General features: G+C 35.0%; 1 protein-coding gene across 3 annotated transcripts in view; it reads left to right on the top strand.

Annotated features, from left to right (window-relative positions):
- The window catches only part of SYCP1 (synaptonemal complex protein 1), a 124,823-nt gene extending 112,189 nt beyond the window's left edge, over positions 1-12,634 (top strand). For all 3 annotated transcript variants that reach the window (XM_019457936.2, XM_053890884.1, XM_053890882.1), the window contains 3 exons: positions 4,218-4,361; positions 12,013-12,102; positions 12,200-12,634. In XM_019457936.2, coding sequence (XP_019313481.2) covers positions 4,218-4,361; positions 12,013-12,102; positions 12,200-12,337 — 372 coding nt within the window. In that variant the 3' untranslated portion in view covers positions 12,338-12,634. The remainder of the gene's footprint in view (positions 1-4,217; positions 4,362-12,012; positions 12,103-12,199) is intronic.
- The last annotated feature ends 8,816 nt before the right edge of the window (positions 12,635-21,450 follow it).

Below are 21,450 nucleotides of genomic sequence, written 5' to 3'. Positions count from 1 at the left end.
CCTGGAGCTAATGTAGATCCCAGTAAGTTAGGGCTCAGTCTCATAAGACTGCTTCCACTTCAGACACCAGTCACAATCCTGGTTTGCCACTTGTACTACTGACCAACTGGCTCTAAATTGGGGGTTCCCACAACCCCCTCCTCAGGTTTGCTAATTTGCTAGAATGACTCACAGAACTCAGGAAATTCCTTTACTTACTATTACCAGTGTATTATAAAGGATACAACCCAGGAACAGCCAAATGGAAAAGATGAGTAGGGCAGGGTATAGGGGAAGGGGTATAGAGCTTCCATGCTCTCTTCAGGAGTTCCATCCTTCCAGCAGCACCTCTGTGTGTTTGCCAACATGGACATTCTCAGAACCCTATCGTTTAGGGTTTCTTTTTAATGGAGATTTCACTACCTAGCATGATTGGTTAAATCATGGCCATTGGTAACTCAATCTCCAACCTCTCTCCCCTCCCAGGAGGTCAGGGGGTGGAACTGAAAGGTTACAAACTTCTAATAAAACCTTGTTTTTTTCCGGCAATAAGCTACCATCCTGAAGTTATGTAGGTGCCCTTTACTGCCAATTGTTTCATTAACATTAACTCTTGTCCAGTTGAAAGGAGTTCATTCTGAATAGGAAAAGACTCCTATCACATTACTGTCAACAAAGACCAAATGTTGTACCAAAAGATGCTCCTTTCACTCAGAAAATTACATGGGTTTTAGAAGTTCTCTGTCAGGAACCAGGGACAAAAACTAAAGGTATGTTTCTTGTTGTACCACACTGCCAATCATTTAAAAAAAAAATCATTACATCAATTTATATCTAAGCTAGCAGCGAGTGAGAGTTCTAGTTGCCCCACATCCTTGCTACCACATGGTACTTTTTATCTTTTTGATTTTAGCCATTCTCATGGCTGTGGTGACTTTACTTTTTAAAAAAGAACATTTTTACCATAATTTTAGATTTACAGGAAAATTGCAAAGGTAGTACAGAGAATTCCTTTATACCAGTCACTCAGTTTTCTACATTGTTAACATCTTACATTACCATGTACATTTGTCAAAACTAAGAAACATACATTGGTACATTACTGTTAACTAAACTTTATTTTTCCATTAATGTTTTCTTACTCTTCCAGGATTCAATCCAGGGTACCACTTTGCATTTAGTTGGCATACTTCCCTAGTCTTGATCTTAAATTTTTAAAGTTTATGTATTTATTTATTTATTTATTTATTTTGAGGGAGAGAGAGCATGAGTGGGGAGGAGCAAAGAAAGAGGGAGAGAGAGAATCCCAAGCAGACTCTGAGCTGTCAGCATGGACCCCAGTGTGGAGCTCACAAACCGTAAGATCGTGACCTGAGCTGAAACCAAGAGTTGGGCACTTAACCAAGTGAGCCCTAGGTGCCCCTAAGTATTTTCTAGTATACCATTTTAATCCTCTTGTTTTTTTATTATACTTTTTGAATTATTTTCTTAGTGATTACCTTAGTATTAACGTCTTAAAATGATTTAGTTTGAATTAATACCAATGTAATTTCAACGGTATACAAAAACTTTGCCCAAACTTAGTTTCATTCCCTCTCTCTTTTGATATCATTGTCATGCAAATCATATATTTATACATTTTAATCCCATTGATACAGTATAATAATTATTGCCTTATGTGTCTATATTTTAGATTAGATAGGAAAAAAGAATTATAAACAGAAATACATGTATACTATCTTTTATAATTATATAGTTTTCTTTACTGGATGGTTTTGGTGTATATAGAATTATTTGAATTATTTGGAAACAGGTTTTTTTAAGTGCTTTGGAGTCAACCTACAGCTGTTTTAACTCCATGCTTTATGGTAGAAATCAACTGTATGTAATGAGTCACTTGTCTCTTACTGCTTTTCTAGTTTGTCTTTGACTTTTGACAGTTTGATTGTATGTCTAAGTGTAGTTCTAATTGAGTTTATCCTCCTTGGAGTTTGTTGAGCTTCTTGGGTGTATAGATTAATGTTTTCACCAAATTTGGGAGGTTTTCGGCCATTATTTTTTCAAATGTTTCTTCTTCCCTTTCTCTGCTCTTATCTTGGAACTCCCATTATGTGTACTTGATGGTGTCCCACAAGTCTCTGAGGCCGTGTTCATTTTTCTTCTTTCTATTTCTTAGACCAGATAATTTCAATTGAACTATCTTCAGGTTCATGGATTCTTTCTGCTTTAATCTGATATTGAGCCCCTCTACTGAACTTTTCATTTCAGTTATACTTTTCAACTGCAATTTTCAATTTGGTTCTTTTAAAAAAAAATAAGTTTTATCTTTATTGATAATTCCATTTGGTTAGAGATTGTCATCATACTTTATTTCTTTAGATATGGGTTTCTTCAGCTCCTTGAACATATTTAAAATAACTGACTTAAAGCCTTTGTCTAGGAAATCCATGACAGGTCTTCCTTAGGGATAGTTTCTTTTGATTGTACCATCCCAACCCCTGTGATGGGCCATAGTTTTTTGTTTCTTTGCATGTCTCATAATTTTTTCTTGAAATCTGAACACTAAAAATAACATAATGTGACAGCTGTGGAGATCAGATTCACCCCTGTCCTTAGGGTTTGTTGTTTCTGCTTGTTATAGTTGTTGTTTGTTTAGTGACTTTTCTAAACTAATTCTGTAAAGTTTGTATTCTTTGAGTGCCACTGAAGTTTCTACTTGGTTAGCTTAATGTTCAGCTAATGTTTGAACCAACTGAGCCTGTACCAATAAATCTCCCAATTTTTACCAATGGACTGTAGGTACTTATTAGGGTATACCTTCAGCACTCAGCCAGACCATTGATAACTGAATCTTCAAGCTCAACTAGGGCCTTCTTAGGTCTTTCCTGTGCTTATTCACAGTCCTATGCATGTGTGGCTTTCTACATTTCCAGGAATGCCAGAATTTTTGAAGTTTTTGTCTAGTTTATCATTTGACCTGTTAAAATCATTGCCTCATGGAACTGCAAAGTGAAAACACTTGTCTATAATTGTCTTGATAAATGCTGTGTCCTACTCAACACCAAAGAGAAAGCTTTTGTACTGAATGAGTTCTGAATCAGGTTAAATACAGACTAGCTTGTGAGGTCTTTCACAGAACCCCTAGACAGATCAAATAATGACAACTCTTTGGGAATAAAAGCTTTGAAAGAGCTCTCAATTTTGTTTTGCTCTAATGGCTGCCAGTCTGGACCGGGAGTGTGGGATGTTATTTTTATGGGTAACATAGAGAATGGGAGCTAGGATGAAGAAAAGTTAAGACACCGCAAAGCTTGCTGTTCTTATGGAGGTTCTGCCAATTATTTTATTTTATTTTATAATTAAAAAAAATTTAATGTTTAGTTTTGAGAGAGAGAGCGAGCGAACATGAGTGGGGGAGGGGCAGAGAGAGCGAGGGAGACACAGAATCCTAAGGAGGCTCCAGGCTCTAAGCTGCCAGCACAGAGCCTGATATAGGGCTTGAACCCACAAACTGTGAGATTATGACCTGAGCTTAAGTCGGAAGCTTAACTGACTGAGCCACCCAGGCACCCCTCTGCCAATTATTATTTTTTTTAAATAAACACTACAGTTTGTGACAAGCTTTTGGTTAATTTCCAGAGTTCTGAAAAAGTGGACTTTGACCATTTTACTAGTATTTTATTTCTTTATGGAAGAGAAAATTTTTGGAGTACCTTACTGTGCCATTTTTGCTGATGTCACTGACCTAACTTTTTAAGGTACTTGAAAAAAAATTGTAAAACTTACGGGGAAATATGGAATACTAAACATTGACTAATGTGAATTACTTAATCAACAAAATATAAGCATACCTATTTTCTCATAAATCAGTAAGGATTTTTGTAGAGAGAGCTAAACTCACTCTGTTTTTTGGTCTGAATCATTGTTAAAAAAGTTAAAAATCCCTCTTCTTAAGATCGTTGACTCCTGAAGTTGAAGAGTGTCTCTCCGCACTCTCTCCTGCCATTATTTTCTTCAGTAAGTTGAAGGGAAGGACAAAGAAAAAGTTTTCTATTAAAAATTTTTGGAAGGAAGTTGTAAGTTTTAGCATCAAAAATACCTGAATTAAATTCTTATCAAAAATCTCTATATACATTCCACTAATAATTGAGAGTTATTGATTGCTAAAGACTTAACTTGCCTTTATTAATAATACGGGTTTTTTGATGGGAAAATGTATTGTTTTTCTTTTTGGATAGGCATATACTGTGAAGACACCAACGAAACTAAAAATTCAGCAGAGAGAAAGCAAGAATATACCTACCGAAGAAAGTAATAAAAAGAGAAAAATGGTCTTTGAGTTTGATATTAACTCGGATAGTTCAGAAACTACTGATCTTTTGGTAAAAATACTACAAATCAGTATTTATTACTTGTTTACATTATTCATTATTTTTATACATTACTTTTTGATGTATATGTATAATATATACACATAGCATCTACCATTGCAATATTAAAATATAGTAGAACTCTACTACAACACAGAGCCCTATATGCTTTTGCAGCATTTCGGATAGGGTTCAAATAATCTAACTTCAGTAAACATGGCATTTTGAATTACTTAATGTAACATAGTTGACACATGATTAACAATCTTGTTTTCCAGCAGAGTGTTACAAGGAATTTTTAACCACATTTTCTCTTTTTTTGTTTCTTTTCTTCTTCCTCTTTCTTTCTTTCAGAAAGGTTAGATGAATCTTGCTATGGCCAAATTTGTTATTTAGGGCCCCTTTTGATTTTGCTAATATACATGTTACTTCATTTTATACCACTTTTTGGTTGAAATCTGTATCAAGGTATAACATTACTATTATTCTTAAAGAGTTAATGTATTAAAGATGAGTTGTTTAAGGAAGATATTTCCCCTAGCAGTTTGTAGTAGTAATTACTCCCTACCATGAGTGTATCCACACATACCAGTGTTTTCTGAAGTTATAATATTGATTTATTGAGAATAGTTAAACTTAGATTCATTTAATTTAAAACCAAATAAATCTCATCACACAAAATGAAGCAATATACCAAAGATTCCTAATTACAAAATTCCAGTTAAAAGCACTTGTTTCATTGTTGCCACTTACAACTTTTGAGATTCTTTGTTCTGATTTTTTGGGACTTCTTTGTTTGATTTTTTGGGACTTCTTTGTTCTGGAAAAATGAGTAGCTGAAGTCTTAAAACTTTAATTATTGAAGTTAACATACAGAATCCTTACTCAAGTACCTGTTGTTTTATAGATGTTAACATTTTAATGATTAAAACTGAACCAAGCAATGTTTCAAAGACTACATAGATTATTTCTTAGAACAGTCTCCTGTTTAAGAAGTATAGACAATGTTGCTGTTCTCATTTTACAGAAGAGGAAACTGAGTCACACAGATACCTTGCCCAAGATCACATAGCTAGTAAGGCAGGGAGCCAAAATTTGAACACAGACCATCTAGCTCCAAAGCCTATGTAAGACCATGTACATAGTAACTTCCAGCTTAAACTGAAGTCCAGATATATAAAAATGTAAGGAGAATTAGTAGAAAGACTATGAGCTCTGGGATTAGACACTCCAGGGTTGGAATCCCTACTATTTTTCTAGCAGTGTGAATTTAGCTGATCTGAGATTCAAAATGACTCATCTCATTTTTAAAAGGAGCATCACAACTTTGCAACACCATAAACATACTACACTATTATATGTATACACAGTTATTTCCACTGGTCTAAAAAGACATTTCATGTCTGTTTATTTGGTTATAATTATCATTTGAAGTTACTATTTTTGTAAATTTCTTAACTGTTGTGTTTAAATTTTGATGAACATTCAAATTATTATAAAAAGTTAGATGTAAAAATGGATTGTCTAAGTGATCTTGGAGAAGATGGTGGAGTAGGACATACCACAAATTTATTTCTCCACCTAGATAGCAATTGTACTTGCAGAAATTGCCAGAAGTAACTATTTTGGAGCTCTGGAGACTATTTGAATGCTTGCAGTTTCCAGGGTTGCAACTTGGTAAATTATAGTTAAGTTTGCAACCTTAAGAATGGTGGTAACTACCTATCATCCAATCCATAGGCCTGTGGCAGACAGCTATGCTCAGGTCTTGGCCATAGCCAGGGTAAGCAACAAGGACTTTTTCTCTGAGTATCAAGGTTCATTGTTCCATATCATGATTGCTGCTTCTCACCACTGAGGTGCAGGCACAGAAACTTCCTGTCATTCTTTCAACCCTCGCTGGCTTGTGTCTTCTTAGAGGATTTAAGTGATCTGTACCTGTGGGTTTTTTTTGTTTTGTTTTGTTTTGTTTTTTGCCTTCCTCTTCTTTTCATTTTTCTTCTTTGGAAGACCAGGCATTTAAGAATTAGTACATTCAAAAGCACTCACATTTATGGGGTATTTAAAACCACTACATGTGCCCAGGGAAAGACCAGCTCAGAAAAAACCTGAGATCTCAAATTTTCACCTCATCCTGATCCCTGGCATAGAAACTTATACAACATAAAACAAAAACAAAACTAACCCACTACAGCAAACCCTGGGGAAAGTGAAGAATCTGATTTGCAGACCTATCTAATTATAAGATTCCAGTGTCTAGTTTTCAACAAAAATCACAAGGTATACAAAGAAAAGGAAAGTATGGCTATACAAAGGAACAGAACAAGCCAACGGAAAATGTCCTTGAGGAAGCCCAGATGTTGGGCTTACTAGATAAAGGTTTCAAAACAACCATCTTAAAGATGCTGAAAGAGCTAAACGAAGACATAGACAAAGACAGAAAAATGATGTATGACTAAAATGAGAATACCAATAAAGAGATAGAAATTATAAAAAGAACCAAGAAGGAATCCTGGAGTTGAAAGTACAGTAACTTAAAATGAAAAGTTCATTAGAGAGATTCAAAAGATTTGAGTAAGCAGAAGAATTGATGAATTTGGAAATAGGATCATTGAAATTACTGAGTTTGAGGAAAGGAAAGAAAAAAGGAAAAGTGAGTAGGCAGCCTGAGACTTGTGGGACATCATCAAACATATCAATATATGTTTTGTACGAGTCCAAGAAGAAGAGAGAGAAAAAGGGGAAAAAATATTTGAAAAAGTAATAGCTGAAAACTTCTCAAACTTTGATGAAAGAAAATGAATCTACAAATCCAAGAAGCTCATTGAATTCTAAGTAGTATAAAATCAAACAGACTCACGTTAAAACACATTATAATCAAACTGTCTAAAGACAAAGAGAATCTTGAAAGTAGTGAGAATCAACTCATCACAAACAAGGTACTCTCAATACAATTATCAGCTTATTTCTCACTGAGAAAGACTTGGAAACCAGAAGACAATAGTTTTCCATATTCAAAGTGCTGAAAGAAGAAAATCGTCAACTGAGAATTTGATACCTGCAAAAACTGTTCTTCAAAAATGAGGGAGAAATTAAGACATTCCCAGATAAACAAAAGCTGAGGGAGTTACCAAATAATTTACACAGGAACTTACAAAAGCTAGCATTGTAATTTTGTTTGTAACTCCACCTTTTATTTTCTACAGGATTTGAAAGAAATTGCATCAGAATTGTTAATCTACATTACTGGGTACCCAAGGTATAAAGATGTAATTTGTGACATCAATAACAGAAAAGGAGCATGGAGCTGTATAAGAGCAGGATTTTTGCAGGCTATTGAAGTGAAGTTGGTATAAATTCAAATTAGATTGTTATAACATTATAGGATGTTAAATGTAATCCCCATGGTAACCATACAAAAAAAATCTGTAGAATATACACAAAAGGAAATGAAAAGGGAATCGAAACATTTCACTACAAAAAAAAAAAAAAATCACCTAGCCATAAAAGAAGACAGTGATGGAGAAAATGAGAGAGAAACAACAAACCTATAAGGCATATAGAAAACAAACAGCAAATAGGCAGAAGTTAGTCTCTCTTTATTGTAATTACTTTAAATGGATTACACTTTCCAATCAACATAGATTTACAGAATAAAGAATGATCCAACTAGTGTCTTGTCTAAAAGAGACTCATCTTAGAGCCAAAGACACAAATTGAAAGTCAAAAGGTAGAAAAAGATATCCCATGCAAATAGTAACCATAAAAGATCTGGGCTGGCTATACTTCTATCCAACAAAATAGGTTTTAAATAAAGTGCAAGAGGCAAAGAATGACATTTTATATTAATAAGAGGTTCAGTACAGCAAGAAGATATGAGAGTTTTAAACATTTATACCTAATAACAGATCCTCAAGGTACATGAAGCAAGTCTTTACAAAATTGAAGGGACTAATAGTTCTACATCAATAGTTGGATACTTCAATACCCCATCTTCAATAAAGGATAAAACAATCAGAAGATAAATAAGGAAATAGAGGACTGGAAAACCACAATAAAGCAAATAGGACTAACAGATCTATACAAAACACTCAACAACAACAGAATACACATCATTTTCAAGTGCACATGGAATATTCTTCAGGATAAACCGTATAGATTACAAAACAAGTCTCAATACATTTTAAAAGATAGCCATCATACAAAGTATCTTCTCTGACTACAATGGGATGAAATTAGAAATCAGTAAGAGTAGGAAAATTAGAAAATTCACAAATTTGTGAAAATTAACACACTTTTAATCAGAGAAGTCGTCACAAGGGAAATTAAGACTTAGATATGAATAAAAATGAAAGCACAGTATATCAAAACTTATGTGATACAGCAAAAACCACACTCAGAGGAAAGGCATAGTTCCCAAATTCCTACTAAAAAAGAAAGATCTCAGTTCAGTAACTTAACTTTACACTTTATGTAACTAGAAAAAGAAGAACAAACTAAACCCAAAGCTAGCAGAAAGAAGGATATAATAAATATTCAAGGGGGAGATAAACAGAGAATAGAAAACAATAGAGAAAATCAATGAAACCAAAATTTGTTTATTTGAACAAAATTGACATATCTTTGGCTACACTAACAAGAAGATGTAAATAACTTGAATCAAATGAAAGTGGGTACATTATTACTAATTATTCAGAGATAAAAAAATACTGTGACTATATGGTAACAAATTTTATAACCTAGAAGAAATGGACAAATGGGTAAAATCCTCAAAACACAAATTACCTAAACTGATTCAAGAAGAAATAGAAAATCTCAACAGACTTATCTACAGTAAGTAAAGAATTTGAATTAGTAATAATAAAACTCTCAACAAAGAAAAGCCTTGGACCAGATGGTTTCATTGATGGATTGTATCAAACATTTGAGGATATAACCTTCTCAAGTTCAAAAAAATTAGAGAACTCATGCTAACTCATTCCCTGAGGCCAGCATTACCTTGATACCAAAGCAAAATACAGATATCATTAGAAAAAAATTAAAGACCATTATCTTTTATGATTGTAGATGTAGAAATCCTCAACAAAATATTAGTCAAATTCCACATCATATTACAAGGGCTATTCACCATGACCAAGTGGGGTTTTTCTGAGAAATACAAGGATGGTTCAGTATAAGAAAATTAATGTAATATATCACATTAATAGAACAAAGGGAAAAAATTCATCTCAATTGGTATAGAAAAGGCACTCAAGAAAATCCAACATTTTTTCATGATTAAGAACTCTTATAATAAAGGGAAAATTCCTCAGCATGATAAAAAGTACTTCCGAAAACCCACAGCTAACATCATAGTGGTAACAGATTGAAAACTTCCCCCTAAGATTAAGAATGAGACAAGGATATCCGTTTTCACCACTGCTAGTCAACATTGTTCTGGAAGTTATAGCCAAGACAAAAAAGACAAAGGGAGAGGGAGGGAGCTAAAAAGCCGGCATACAGATGGAGTATGGTGTACAGCTATGTGCAGATGTCATGATCCTATCCATTGAAAATCACAAAGACTCCACAAGAAGGCTACTAGAGCTAATAAATGAAGTCAGCAACATGGAAGGGTAGAACACATGACATCAGTTATGTTTCTATACACCAGCAATGATTAAAATCCAAAAGGAAATTACTACCACTACTACTACTACTACTACTACTACTACTACTACTACTAGTACTATTATTTAGGTACAAATCTAACCAAGAAGGTAAAACACTGAAATACAATGAAAACTATAAACATTGCGGGAAGAAATTAAGACTTAAAGAAATAGGAGAAAATTCTGCTTATGGATAGGAAGACAACATTGTTAAGATGTCAAAACTACCTCTGATACTAAAATTCATACAGAACTACATGGGTCCCCAAATAGCTAAAACAATTTTGAAAAAGAAGGATAATGTTGGGGGATTCATAGTTCTCAACTTTCAAATTTTCTACAAAGCTAGTAATTTAAGCAGATTAATACTAGGATAAGGACAGATATATGTGGAATAAAATAGCCCAGAAATAAATCCTCACATATATAGTCAATTGATTTTTGACAAGAGTGCCAAGACCATTCAGTGGGTAGAGAAGACATTTTTTTCAACAAATGGTGCTAGAACTGGATATACCCATATGCAAAAGAATGAAGTTGGACTCTTACTTTATACCACATATAAAAATTAAGTAAAAATGGATCAAAGATCTAAACTTAATGCTAAAACCATGAAGCTCTTAGAAGAAAATATTGGGAAAATTTTCATGACATTGAATTTGGCAAGGACCTAATGGGCATGACACCAAAAACAGCCAAGAAAAGAGAAAATAAATCAATTTGACTTCAAAATTAAGAATTTTTTGTGCATCCAAGGACACTATTAAAGTGAAAGGACAAGCTAGAGGGTGGCAGAAAATATTTCAAATCATATATTTGAAAAGGGATTAATATCTAGAATACATAAGGAACCCCCATAATTCAACACCAAAAACCATACAGCCCAATTTAAAAATGGACAAAAGACTTGAATAGACATTTCTCCAAAGAGGATATATAAATGGCCAACAAGCACATGAAAAGGTGAACGTTACAGAGTTAGAAGGACAGATAAGGTTTTGTTTTAATTGGGTTAATTTATTTTTATTTGGGCAGTCATTAATGAATTATCAGTTTGCTATGTACTGAGTAAAATTTTAACAGTTTCCAGGATGATTTAAAAAATTTTTCTTTTCTAAGCTGGTCAGTTGGTACATACTGGTTCTGAGTGTAACTGAAAAGGCAGCTTTTTATGAATTACTGAATTCTGCTGAAATCTTAGAATTCATGAAAATCTCTCTGAATATTTTTATTCATGAAGCTTCTGTAAATGTGACATTAGGAGCAGGAAAAGATAATGTAAACAGATTGCTTGCCTGACTAAATCTGTGTAGTATATTTATTAAGAGAATGGATTCTGGAACCAGCCTACCTGGATTTGAATCCTGGCTCCACCTCTTATTAGCTGTATAATCTTAGGCAAGTTACTTAATATTTCTGTGTCTTCATTCTTCACCCTCAAAATGGGGATAATAATAGTATACCTACTTCATAAAATTGTTGTGAGGATTAAAGCTAAAATACACAAAGTGATTAAAACAGTTTCTAACATAAAGTACTAAATACATGTTAGCTATTGTGTAGGGACATTACAATACTCATAAGTTGATAATTGATAACATTATAGCTTTATAGGATTATAAATGCTTATTCTAAAGCTGAAGTGTGAGTTTGAATAAGTGGGCTGGGGGGAAGGAGAAGGAAAGGTAGTATAAAGACTCTGAAACTGAAATAGAAATAACTAAGTACTATTCATACACATCTTGTATTTCACATAACCTTTCAGGAACACAGTTAATAGAATCCAAATCTATGTCCTTGTTTGACAGATGGAGGATTTATTTTGTCATTGTCTTCAGTTTTTCTTCTTTTTTCTCTCCTCTTTCTCCTCTCTCTTCCCTTCTCTTACCTCCTTTCTTCCTCTTTTCCCTTCCTCGTTTTTCTCCTCCTCTCTGTGATATGTAGGAAAAATCTTAATAGCAAATATCAGTGATGACAGACTCCAAATTAATATTTTTGTATCTTCCTTTAAGGGCATGGTAGCAGAAGAAGACACATCGAAAAAACTGTACAAGACTCATAATCCACCAACTCCTCATCTTTGTGTCAGAACACCAAAACAGGTATCTTTTCATTTTTACTTCAGAAAGCAAATTTCAAAAGCTGGACTTTATCTTTTTAAATTAGATATACTATGATTTTATTTTATTTTATATTCAGACCCCTTCATCTCTAACAACGCCTGGATCTACACTGAAGTTTGGAGCTATGAGGAAAATGAGGGAAGATCGTTGGGCTGTAATTGCCAAAATGGATAGGAAAAAAAAACTAAAGGATGCAGAAAAGCTATTTGCTTAATTTCAGAAAATAAGTGTGATTAAGGAGCCTAATAACATCTTATTTATAGTTAATTAAAAATGTTTATTTTCTGAAGAGCCAGTTTCTGAAATTGAGACTTTTTGCATAAATAATTTGGTTTTTAAAATTTGTATATTTTGGCCTAAATTGAAATAACCACATGTTACCTGAAATCTTGTAATTGTATTCAAATAATAAGAAGATTGTATTTTGTTTTTACCTTTTCTTGTATTTATGAAAACTGTTTTAGCTAAGTTTTCAAATTTGTAAAGTTATCCATTAAATGCTAGGAACACATTGAGATTTACTCTTTATTCTTTACTATTAAAATATTTTGAACGCAAATAAATGCTTTTCATTGATTCTGTGAAGTCATCTGAACAGCTTATCATAATTTTGATAATATTTGTTTTTAAAATCTTAAGGTCCTTTTAGTGAAGTTTCATAATTCTGAAGAAGCTTTATCTATTTAGTTGTAGGGGGAAAAAGGCTATACCTTTTAGCTATACTAAACTTTAGAGCTATACTAATAGCTCTATCTATTTAGTTGTAGGGGGAAAAAGGCTATACCAGTATGCCTTCATAACATTATTTATTCAACACTTACTAATTTAAGCAAATATTTATTGAATGCCCACTAAGAGCAAAACACAGTTCTAGATACTGGAGATATGACAGTGAACAGAACAAAAAAAAGAAACCCTCTGTTTTTCTAGAGCTTACATGTTAGTGAGGGAAATAGACAAGACAGAAAATTTAAAGACCAAAACATAGTGTACTGTTAATGGTAATTGCTAGGAGAAATAAAACAGAAGAGTACTAGGGAGTATGAAGAAGGTTGGACTTTTAAGTAGAGTGGGCCTCACTGAGATAACATTTGAAGATCTGATGACTAACAAGTGAGCCTGTGGCTCTATGGGAGAGTACATTCCTGGCGCAAGGAACAGAAGTTCAAAGACCCAGAGGTGGAAGTGTGCCTACTGTATTTGAGAAGCAGCAAAGAGGTCACTGTACCTGGAGAATCATGAGCAAAAGGAAGAGTAGAAGGAGAAAAGGTCTATCTTTATCAGGATGGGGAATTTGGGTGGGCAGTTTATGTAGTGCTTGTAACTACTGTAAGAACTGTGGCTTTTACTCTGAATAAGATGTGAAATTAATAGTATTTTTTAGCAAAGAAGAGCTATGATCTGACTCAAGTTTTAACATAAGGACCTTTCTGACTACTATATTGAGAACAGATTTTGAAAAGAAGACAAAAGGCTAAAACAAAACAGGAACTTTTTTTTTTTTTTATTTTAGAGCAAGTGAGGGAGAAGGCCAGAGCAAGAGAGAGAGAATCTTAAGCAGGCTCCATGCCCAGCATGGAGCCCAAGATGGGGCTCAATCCCATGACCCTGGGATCATGACCTGAGCTGAAATCAAGAGTTGGACACTCAACTGATTGAGCCACCCAGGTGTCCCAGGAAGTTATTTTAATAATGCATATGAGAGATGGTATTTGGCTTGAACAAGGGTGAAAGCAGTAGAGGAATAACGTGGTCAACTTTTGGATCTGCTTTGAAGATTAGATCTGGGACGTGATAAGAAAAAGAGCCAAGGATAATTTAGTATTTTCGGCCTGAGCAATGTAGTTTTGGACATGTCAGGTTTGAAATGCCTGTTAGACATCCAAATAGGGGATGGTAAATAGGCTTAGAGACAAGTTTAGGGTAGTGATATAAATTTGGTGGGAGTTAACAGCATATTTAAAGCTATCAAACTGGATGAGAACATGTATAATCATGGGTGTGACTGTACCTAGAAAAGAGGAGATTAGATGATAAGAAACCATCAAAAGATTAGCTAAGAGTGATAGTGAAGTCAAGCAAGAAAGTATTTCAACAAAGAGGGAGTGATAAATTGTGTTAAATACTGCTCAGAGGTAAAGTAAAATTGGTTAAGTTGTTGTTAATGTGGAGCCTGGATGATCTTAAGAATGGCAGTTTTGGTGACTGGAATTTGAAGGGGACAGTCAAGAGAATGGGAGTAGAGGAAGTGGAGATAACATCTCTATCAAGAGTAAGAAGCAGTATGCCTGGGTGGCTCAGTTGTTTAAGTGGTTGACTTTGGCTCAGGTCATGATCTCATGATTTATGAGTTCAAACCGCGCATCAGGTTCTCTGCTGTCAGCGCAGAGCCCACTTCGGATCCTTGGTCTGTCTCTATGCCCCTCCCCTCCTTGTGCTCTCTCTCAAAAATAACATTTTTTTAAAAAGTGTAAGAAACAGAAGAAGTTACACTTTAAAGGGAAGAAGATAAATGAAGCAGTTACTAGAAATGGAAGTGGATCAAGAGATTTTTTTTTTTTAAAGATCTAAGAATTAATAGCATGTTTAATAATTAGGGAAGGATTCAGGATGGGGGGAAATGATTATGCAGGAGAGAGGGAAGTGCTTTTTTTACTGTTTTGTTTTGGGTTTTTTTGGTAGAATGTTCTATGATAGGCAAGATGAATAGAATCTAGTGGAAAATGAAAGTGCTGGGCCTTAGGTAGGAAAATAGAGAGTTCTACCATAGTAACCAGAGAAACGGAAGAGTGTATCACACAAGATGTTGGTAAGTGGATAGGAGTTTGTGGAAGTTGTGGTTTCATAGCTTCAATTTTCCTAGTGGAGTAAGAATTGAGAATGAGAATGGAGGAGAAAGATGAGCAGGTAAAAGATTCATATAAACTAGGGAAGCGAAAATAAACTGTCAAAACAACTGACAAGTAGATAAAAAATAGTTCCAGTTGTCTCTAACAATTTTGGTGTAGTAGAACTCTAATTCCCTCATAGTGTGGAATTCTGTGTGCCAAGAAAAAATGGAAATGCTATAACATTACAGAAATTGTGTTCCTCCTTCAATTTGTAAGCCTTTGACTATACTCTGATAACTGGAAACGGTTTGGGGATTTCCAGCTTTCTGGTTTTTGTTTTTGTTTCTTTTTAATTTTTTAATGTTTGTTTATTTTTGAGAGAGCGAGAGTATGAGTGGGGAAGGGACAGAAAGAGAGAGGGAGACACAGAATCTGAAACAGGCTTCAGGCTCTGAGCTGTCAGCACAGAGCTGGATGCGGGCTCAACCAACTGTGAGATCATGACCTGAGCCGAAGTCGGAGGCTTAACCCAATGAGGCATTCAGATGCCCCTCAGCTTTCTGATATCGTGATTGAAATTTTATAATTAGTCTCCTGAGCAAGTGTTTTTTAGAGGATTATTGGTCTTGATAATGTGATATTTTGTATTTGAAGCTATGTATTTTCAAACATTTTATTTTTTAAAAATGTTTATTTTGAGAGAGTGCATGCACATGAGTTGGGGAGGGGCAAAGAGAGAATCCTAAGCAGGCTCCAAGCTGTCAGTGCAGAGCCCTATCTGGGGCTCAACCCCACAAACTGTGAGATCATGACCTGAGCTAAAATCAAGAGTCAGATGCTCAACTGAGCCACCAGGCTAGTGTATTAAGGTAACAAGCTTCTCTGGCTAATCATTCATCAACTTGTCACTTATCTAAACTCCAACATAAATGTTCCTATTTAGTGAGAAGCATTCCTCCAAGCAGTGATTCAGGAAACCTGGCTACTTCCAACTTTTAGTTCTGCCATGTTTAACAACGGGCTTCCAAGGTTGCTGCAAAAGGGGAAACACCAAAAAGATTTGCTGACAGATTGGCTTGAAATAAGGATGAAGTGAGAGAAAAAGAAGGTACAAAGTTGGGTCTTGAAGTTTTGTTTTGATGTAATATTTGGAGGCGGGGGCTACGTAATATTTGAGCTATCTTTTTTTTTTTTTTTAATTTCTTTTTTTTAACGTTTATTTATTTTTGAGACAGAGCATGAACGGGGGAGGGGCAGAGAGAGAGGGAGACACAGAATCGGAAGCAGGCTCCAGGCTCTGAGCCATCAGCCCAGAGCCCGACGCGGGGCTCGAACTCACGGACCGCGAGATCGTGACCTGAGCTGAAGTCGGACGCTTAACCGACTGCGCCACCCAGGCGCCCCGAGCTATCTTTGATATCTAAGTGGAGATGTTGAATAGATCTTTGAACAAATGAATCTGGAGTTCTCCAGAAGGATCATTATTTGGTAATCATTGGCATATACATGTCATTTAAAGCATAGGACTGTGTGCACTCTTTCTGTGGACAGTGAGTGTGTAGTTACAGAGAAGAGTTAATACCCTTGGGATACTGGACCATTTAAAAGTCAAGCAATAGAGGAGTTGCTGCAAAGACTAAGAAGGACAGACAGGTGAAGTGTAAGGGGTCATGAAGCTTAAAGACCAAAGTGATTTAAGAAGGGAGTATTCTCCCATGTCCAATCCTTCTGAGTGGCAATACTTGAAAGCAAATAATTGGATTTATCTATATGACATACAATCTCTGCTGTCAATGACTTGATGTCCAGTAGCAAATATAAATGTGTAAACAAATGAATCACTTATAATGTAAGCAATTCAACAGTACGTAAGAGATACAGAGATGTGAAAGATAATTTCATGTCTTGGCTTCAGAGAAGACCTTCTAGAAGAGATGAATTTTGGACATAAAAAAGAATGCTACCGGTGTATAAGAAGGACAAGGGAAAATTAAGGCAGGAGAAATAGCAATATAAAGGATGAGCTGAACCAGACCATGGTGTCTTCATGTAGTATGTTATATTCCAAAGCTTGGACTTTTTGATATGGAAAATTGAATAGAGTTTAAGCAAGGAAAATAAGACTTTATTATTTAAAATACAGTATTTTAAAATTTAAGTTTTACAAAATTGTAACAAGTGTTTATAAGGTCTCCCAACTCTATTATTCATCCCCATAATTGAAAAAGACTTTTGTGTTTAGAAAGCTCATTAAAGGTCAGTTGGAACAGGGTGACGTTATTGCAGCTATGGAAATAGTCCAGATGAGAGATGGGAAAATTTCTTAGACTAAAAATTTTAAGTTCCAGACTTTTAGATTATATCTAATACCTAGCATAAGAAAAATATCCATAATTTTATCTCTTTAAACCCTCCTTCATGTAAATGTAAGTTAATGATGTCAAAGAACAACTTGCTTTGGTTGATATAAAGGTTAGAAATAAATTATTTATAATTTAGGCAACCTGAATTCAGTATAATTAGTAGTCCACAGGCTGTAGAAGTACATCTACTTTAATCAGTGGCAGGTCATCTCTGGGTTAGAAATAGGAAATGACAAACAGGAGACAGGTAGGACTTACCGTTATTAAGTTATGAAATCGTAGGGTTTAGAGCTGGAGGGAACTGAAAAGATAATTTAATTTCAATAGATCAATAATTTGAGGCCTATAAAAGTAATCATAATTAAAAGGCAAAGATAGTTTTGAAAACTGAATTTCTATGCATATACATACTTTACATCAATACATAAATATAATCATAAAATCTTACTGCCTTCTTTTTTCCTTTTGCTTTTGTCTTCCCCCTTTCTTCCCCTCTCCACACACATCAGGGTCGCCCTCTGCCAAATCCCCCTCTCCTGGGGGAAAAATCCTTTCCTGTTTTTTTCAATCACTGATAGATGTAGATAATAAATGTAATATATTTAGTTACATACTTTTACATAGGCACACACACAGGATTCTCTTGTCATGGTTAATTTACAAAAATGGGATAATATATATGCTTTTCAGAGTCTTTACACAGTATCTCATGACAATCTCTTTAAAGCATGGTGTAGTTCCAATTCATTCTTTTATTATTATTTTTTTTAAGTTTATTTATTTTTGAGACAGAGTGAGCACAAGTTGGGGAAGGGCAGAGAAGGGGGTGGGGGAGAGAGAGAATCCCAAGCAGCCTCCATACTGTCAGCATAGAGCCTGACACAGGGCTCAATCCCACCAACTATGAGATCATGCATGACCTGAGCTGAAATCAAGAGTCACTTAACTGACCGAGCCACCCAGGTGCCCCTGCAATTCATTCTTTTAAATGGCTGTAGTAATATTTCATGGATGTACCATAATTTAGCTATATATTAGAGTATGGTAGAGACTTTTATGATCACTTATACCTACTTCTTCTCTCCTTCTAGGCACACAAGATAAAGATTACATTTCCCTTCTCATCTTGGTGAGCCTATATTGTAAGTTCTGGCCAAGGGAGTTTAGATAGAACTGATACGCACTAATTACTTCTGTGCCAGAGTATTTGATTAATAGTGTGAGACCTTCTAGAACATTCTTCCTCCTGCTGCAGCAATTTGTGATGTTACAGATGACAAAACTCCTGTCATTCTACGTGAGTAAAAATTACATAAAATAAAGTTTCCCCATTAGCCCATCATGGTCATGTAGTATGAATAAGATATAAGACTTTGTAGCATTAAGCCCCTGAGAGTTTGGGGTTGTCTATGATTGTTGGCATAACCTACTCTATCTTAACTGATATAATGAGAATTCTCTTTGTTTCCAGTTTTTTGCACTATGAACAATGCTAATGTTAGTGCTTTTATTTCTGTAAATTACTAACTTTGGAATTGATGGGCCTACAGATATGCATATTAAAATTTTTAATAGGTGTTGCCTAGGAGCGATAGTAAAAATATGTAATCACTGGTATGGAAATATATATTATGTGTATAAATCATTATGTAATTAATAGTTGAAACTATATTCTATGACAATATATTCTACAGAGTACAGCTTATTCTCTTATAAAAGCCTGGGTGGCTCAGTCAGTTAAGTATCCAGCTTCAGCTCAGGTCATGATCGTGTGGTTTGTGAGTTCAAGCCCCTCATTGGGCTCTCTGCTGTCAGCTGGAGTCGCCTTCAGATCCTCTGTCTCTCTCTCTTTCTGTTCCTCCCCCTCTCATGCTTTTTCTCTCTAAAAAATAAACATTAAGTTAAGTGATAATCAAGAGTTGTAAACTGTAATACAAATTGATTATTCTAAATTATTTTTTAATTTTTAAAAATTATTGCTATGTTATATGATATTACATTAAAAGTTTTCTAGTCCTTATAATAATAACTGAGATTTTTGTATATTCTGTTTATCAGCTAAATCACAACTATAGTTTGTTGGGGTTATCATGTTTACTTAAGTCAAAACTAATTCTTTGGCCCAGTCTGCATGTTACAAGTGTCAGTTAAAAGTATTGTGGTTTTTTTTTTTGTTGTTTTGTTTTGTTTTGTTTTGGGTTTTGTTTTTTTATTTTTTGTTTTGGCCTACTGAATTTGTAATCTTAGCAACTGTTGTTCATGTTTTGAATAACAACCTCTGTGTGGCTGAGTTTTAGGTCTAAAAAAATGATGATACTTATTTTTTTTTTTTTTTAAATTTTTTTTTTTCAACATTTATTTATTTTTGGGACAGAGAGAGACAGAGCATGAACGGGGGAGGGGCAGAGAGAGAGGGAGACACAGAATCGGAAACAGGCTCCAGGCTCTGAGCCATCAGCCCAGAGCCTGACGCGGGGCTCGAACTCACGACTGCGAGATCGTGACCTGTCTGAAGTCGGACGCCCAACCGACTGCACCACCCAGGCGCCCCTATACTTATAACTAGAAAAAAATAATAGGCATTTTGAAAGGTATCTAGCACAAAGCAAGTGCTAATCATGATTACCTCTCATTTTTATTAATAAAATCAATCTTATGCATGCCCATGACATGTAGGCTTTCAGTGGATTTTGATGAATTTGACTCACCATATGAAGGTGAAAATTTAACAGGGACAGTGAAAAAGAAGGACCCGTATTCTAGAAGTTCCCTAGCTCCAAATTGGCCAAGTGGACTCTCTCCAGCCTCAGAAGCCTCCTTTCTGTCCTAGGAATACCTGAAATGTCAACAGAATCCATATTGCCAGACTGGTGCCTGCAATAGCTATTGTTACCACACACCTGTTTCTCCCAGGTTCTTTGAAAAATTTGGAGTTAACTTGGAGGCTACTGTTCCTATGAATGGACACGTTAGGGGCTACCTCAGGGCAGCTCTGGCCAGTAATAGGTGGCCACAGTCTGTGAAAAGCCAAATTGGCATGGAGCATTGGTCTACTATTGCTAGCTTCACTGACTGAGGAAGTCTGCCTTGCTGAGGTCTGCATGTGTTTGGAGGAATCAGAAGATGGTGTTTGGTGTATGGGAACTAAAGCAGGATAGCTAGCGGGACAGCAGGTAGATGGGCCCAAGGATGGCCCCCTAGCAGTACCCATCTATAGAGCCTAGGATCCAAAAGGAGGTGTGAGTATGGCATGGCCAGGCCCTCCAGATACAGTGTGGCAGGGGGAAGATAATGATGCCTGGGGAGGTGGAGATTTTTGTCTAATCAACTTGTATCCCACAACCTTGATAAACTCACTAGTTCCAGTCGCACTTTTATAGATTCCTTGGGATTTTCTATGTGGATGATTATGTCATCTATGGCTAAAGACATTTTTACTTCTTCCTCTTCAATCTATAACTTTTTCTTTTTATTGCCTTATTGCACAGGCTAGTACCTTCAGTACAATGTTGTATATATATGATGAGAGTTGACATCCTTGCCTTTTCCCCAATTATTTAACCTTAAGTATGTTGTTAGATATCTTTTTATCAGATTAAAGAAGTTCTTTCTATTGCTAATTTGTTGAAAATTGTATCATGAATGAAAGTTGAATTTTCTCAGGCTTTTTCTGAATATTTTGAGATGATCATATGGTATTTTACTTTTAGTCTGTTAATATGGTGAATTGTACCGAGTGAGTCTTGAATGTTAAACTAACTTTGCATTCCTGGAATGTGAAGGTCATTATATTTTATTCTATTTATATATTATTGGATTCAACTTGCTAAAGATTTTCTGAGGAATGGCATCTAGTTTTGTTTTTTTGTAATATTTTTGTTTGGTTTGCTATCAAGGTAATGCTGGCCTTATAACATGAGTTGAGAAGCATTCCCGCAATCTAACTTTTGGAGTTTATGTCAAATTGGTATTATTCTTTTTTTAATGCATGATAGAATTCACCAGGGAAATCATTTGGGAATGGAGTTTTTTTTTAATAATATATTTAATTATGAATAAATTTATTTGATAAATATGTGGCTACTTACATTTACTATTTCTTCTTGAGTCAATTTTGATAATTTCTATCTTTC

The sequence above is a fragment of the Panthera pardus genome, unplaced genomic scaffold (genome assembly GCF_024362965.1).
Source record: "Panthera pardus isolate Hobbes unplaced genomic scaffold, ASM2436296v1 HiC_scaffold_11, whole genome shotgun sequence".
Taxonomy (NCBI): Eukaryota; Metazoa; Chordata; class Mammalia; order Carnivora; family Felidae; genus Panthera; species Panthera pardus.
This window is presented reverse-complemented; position numbering and strand designations above follow the sequence as displayed.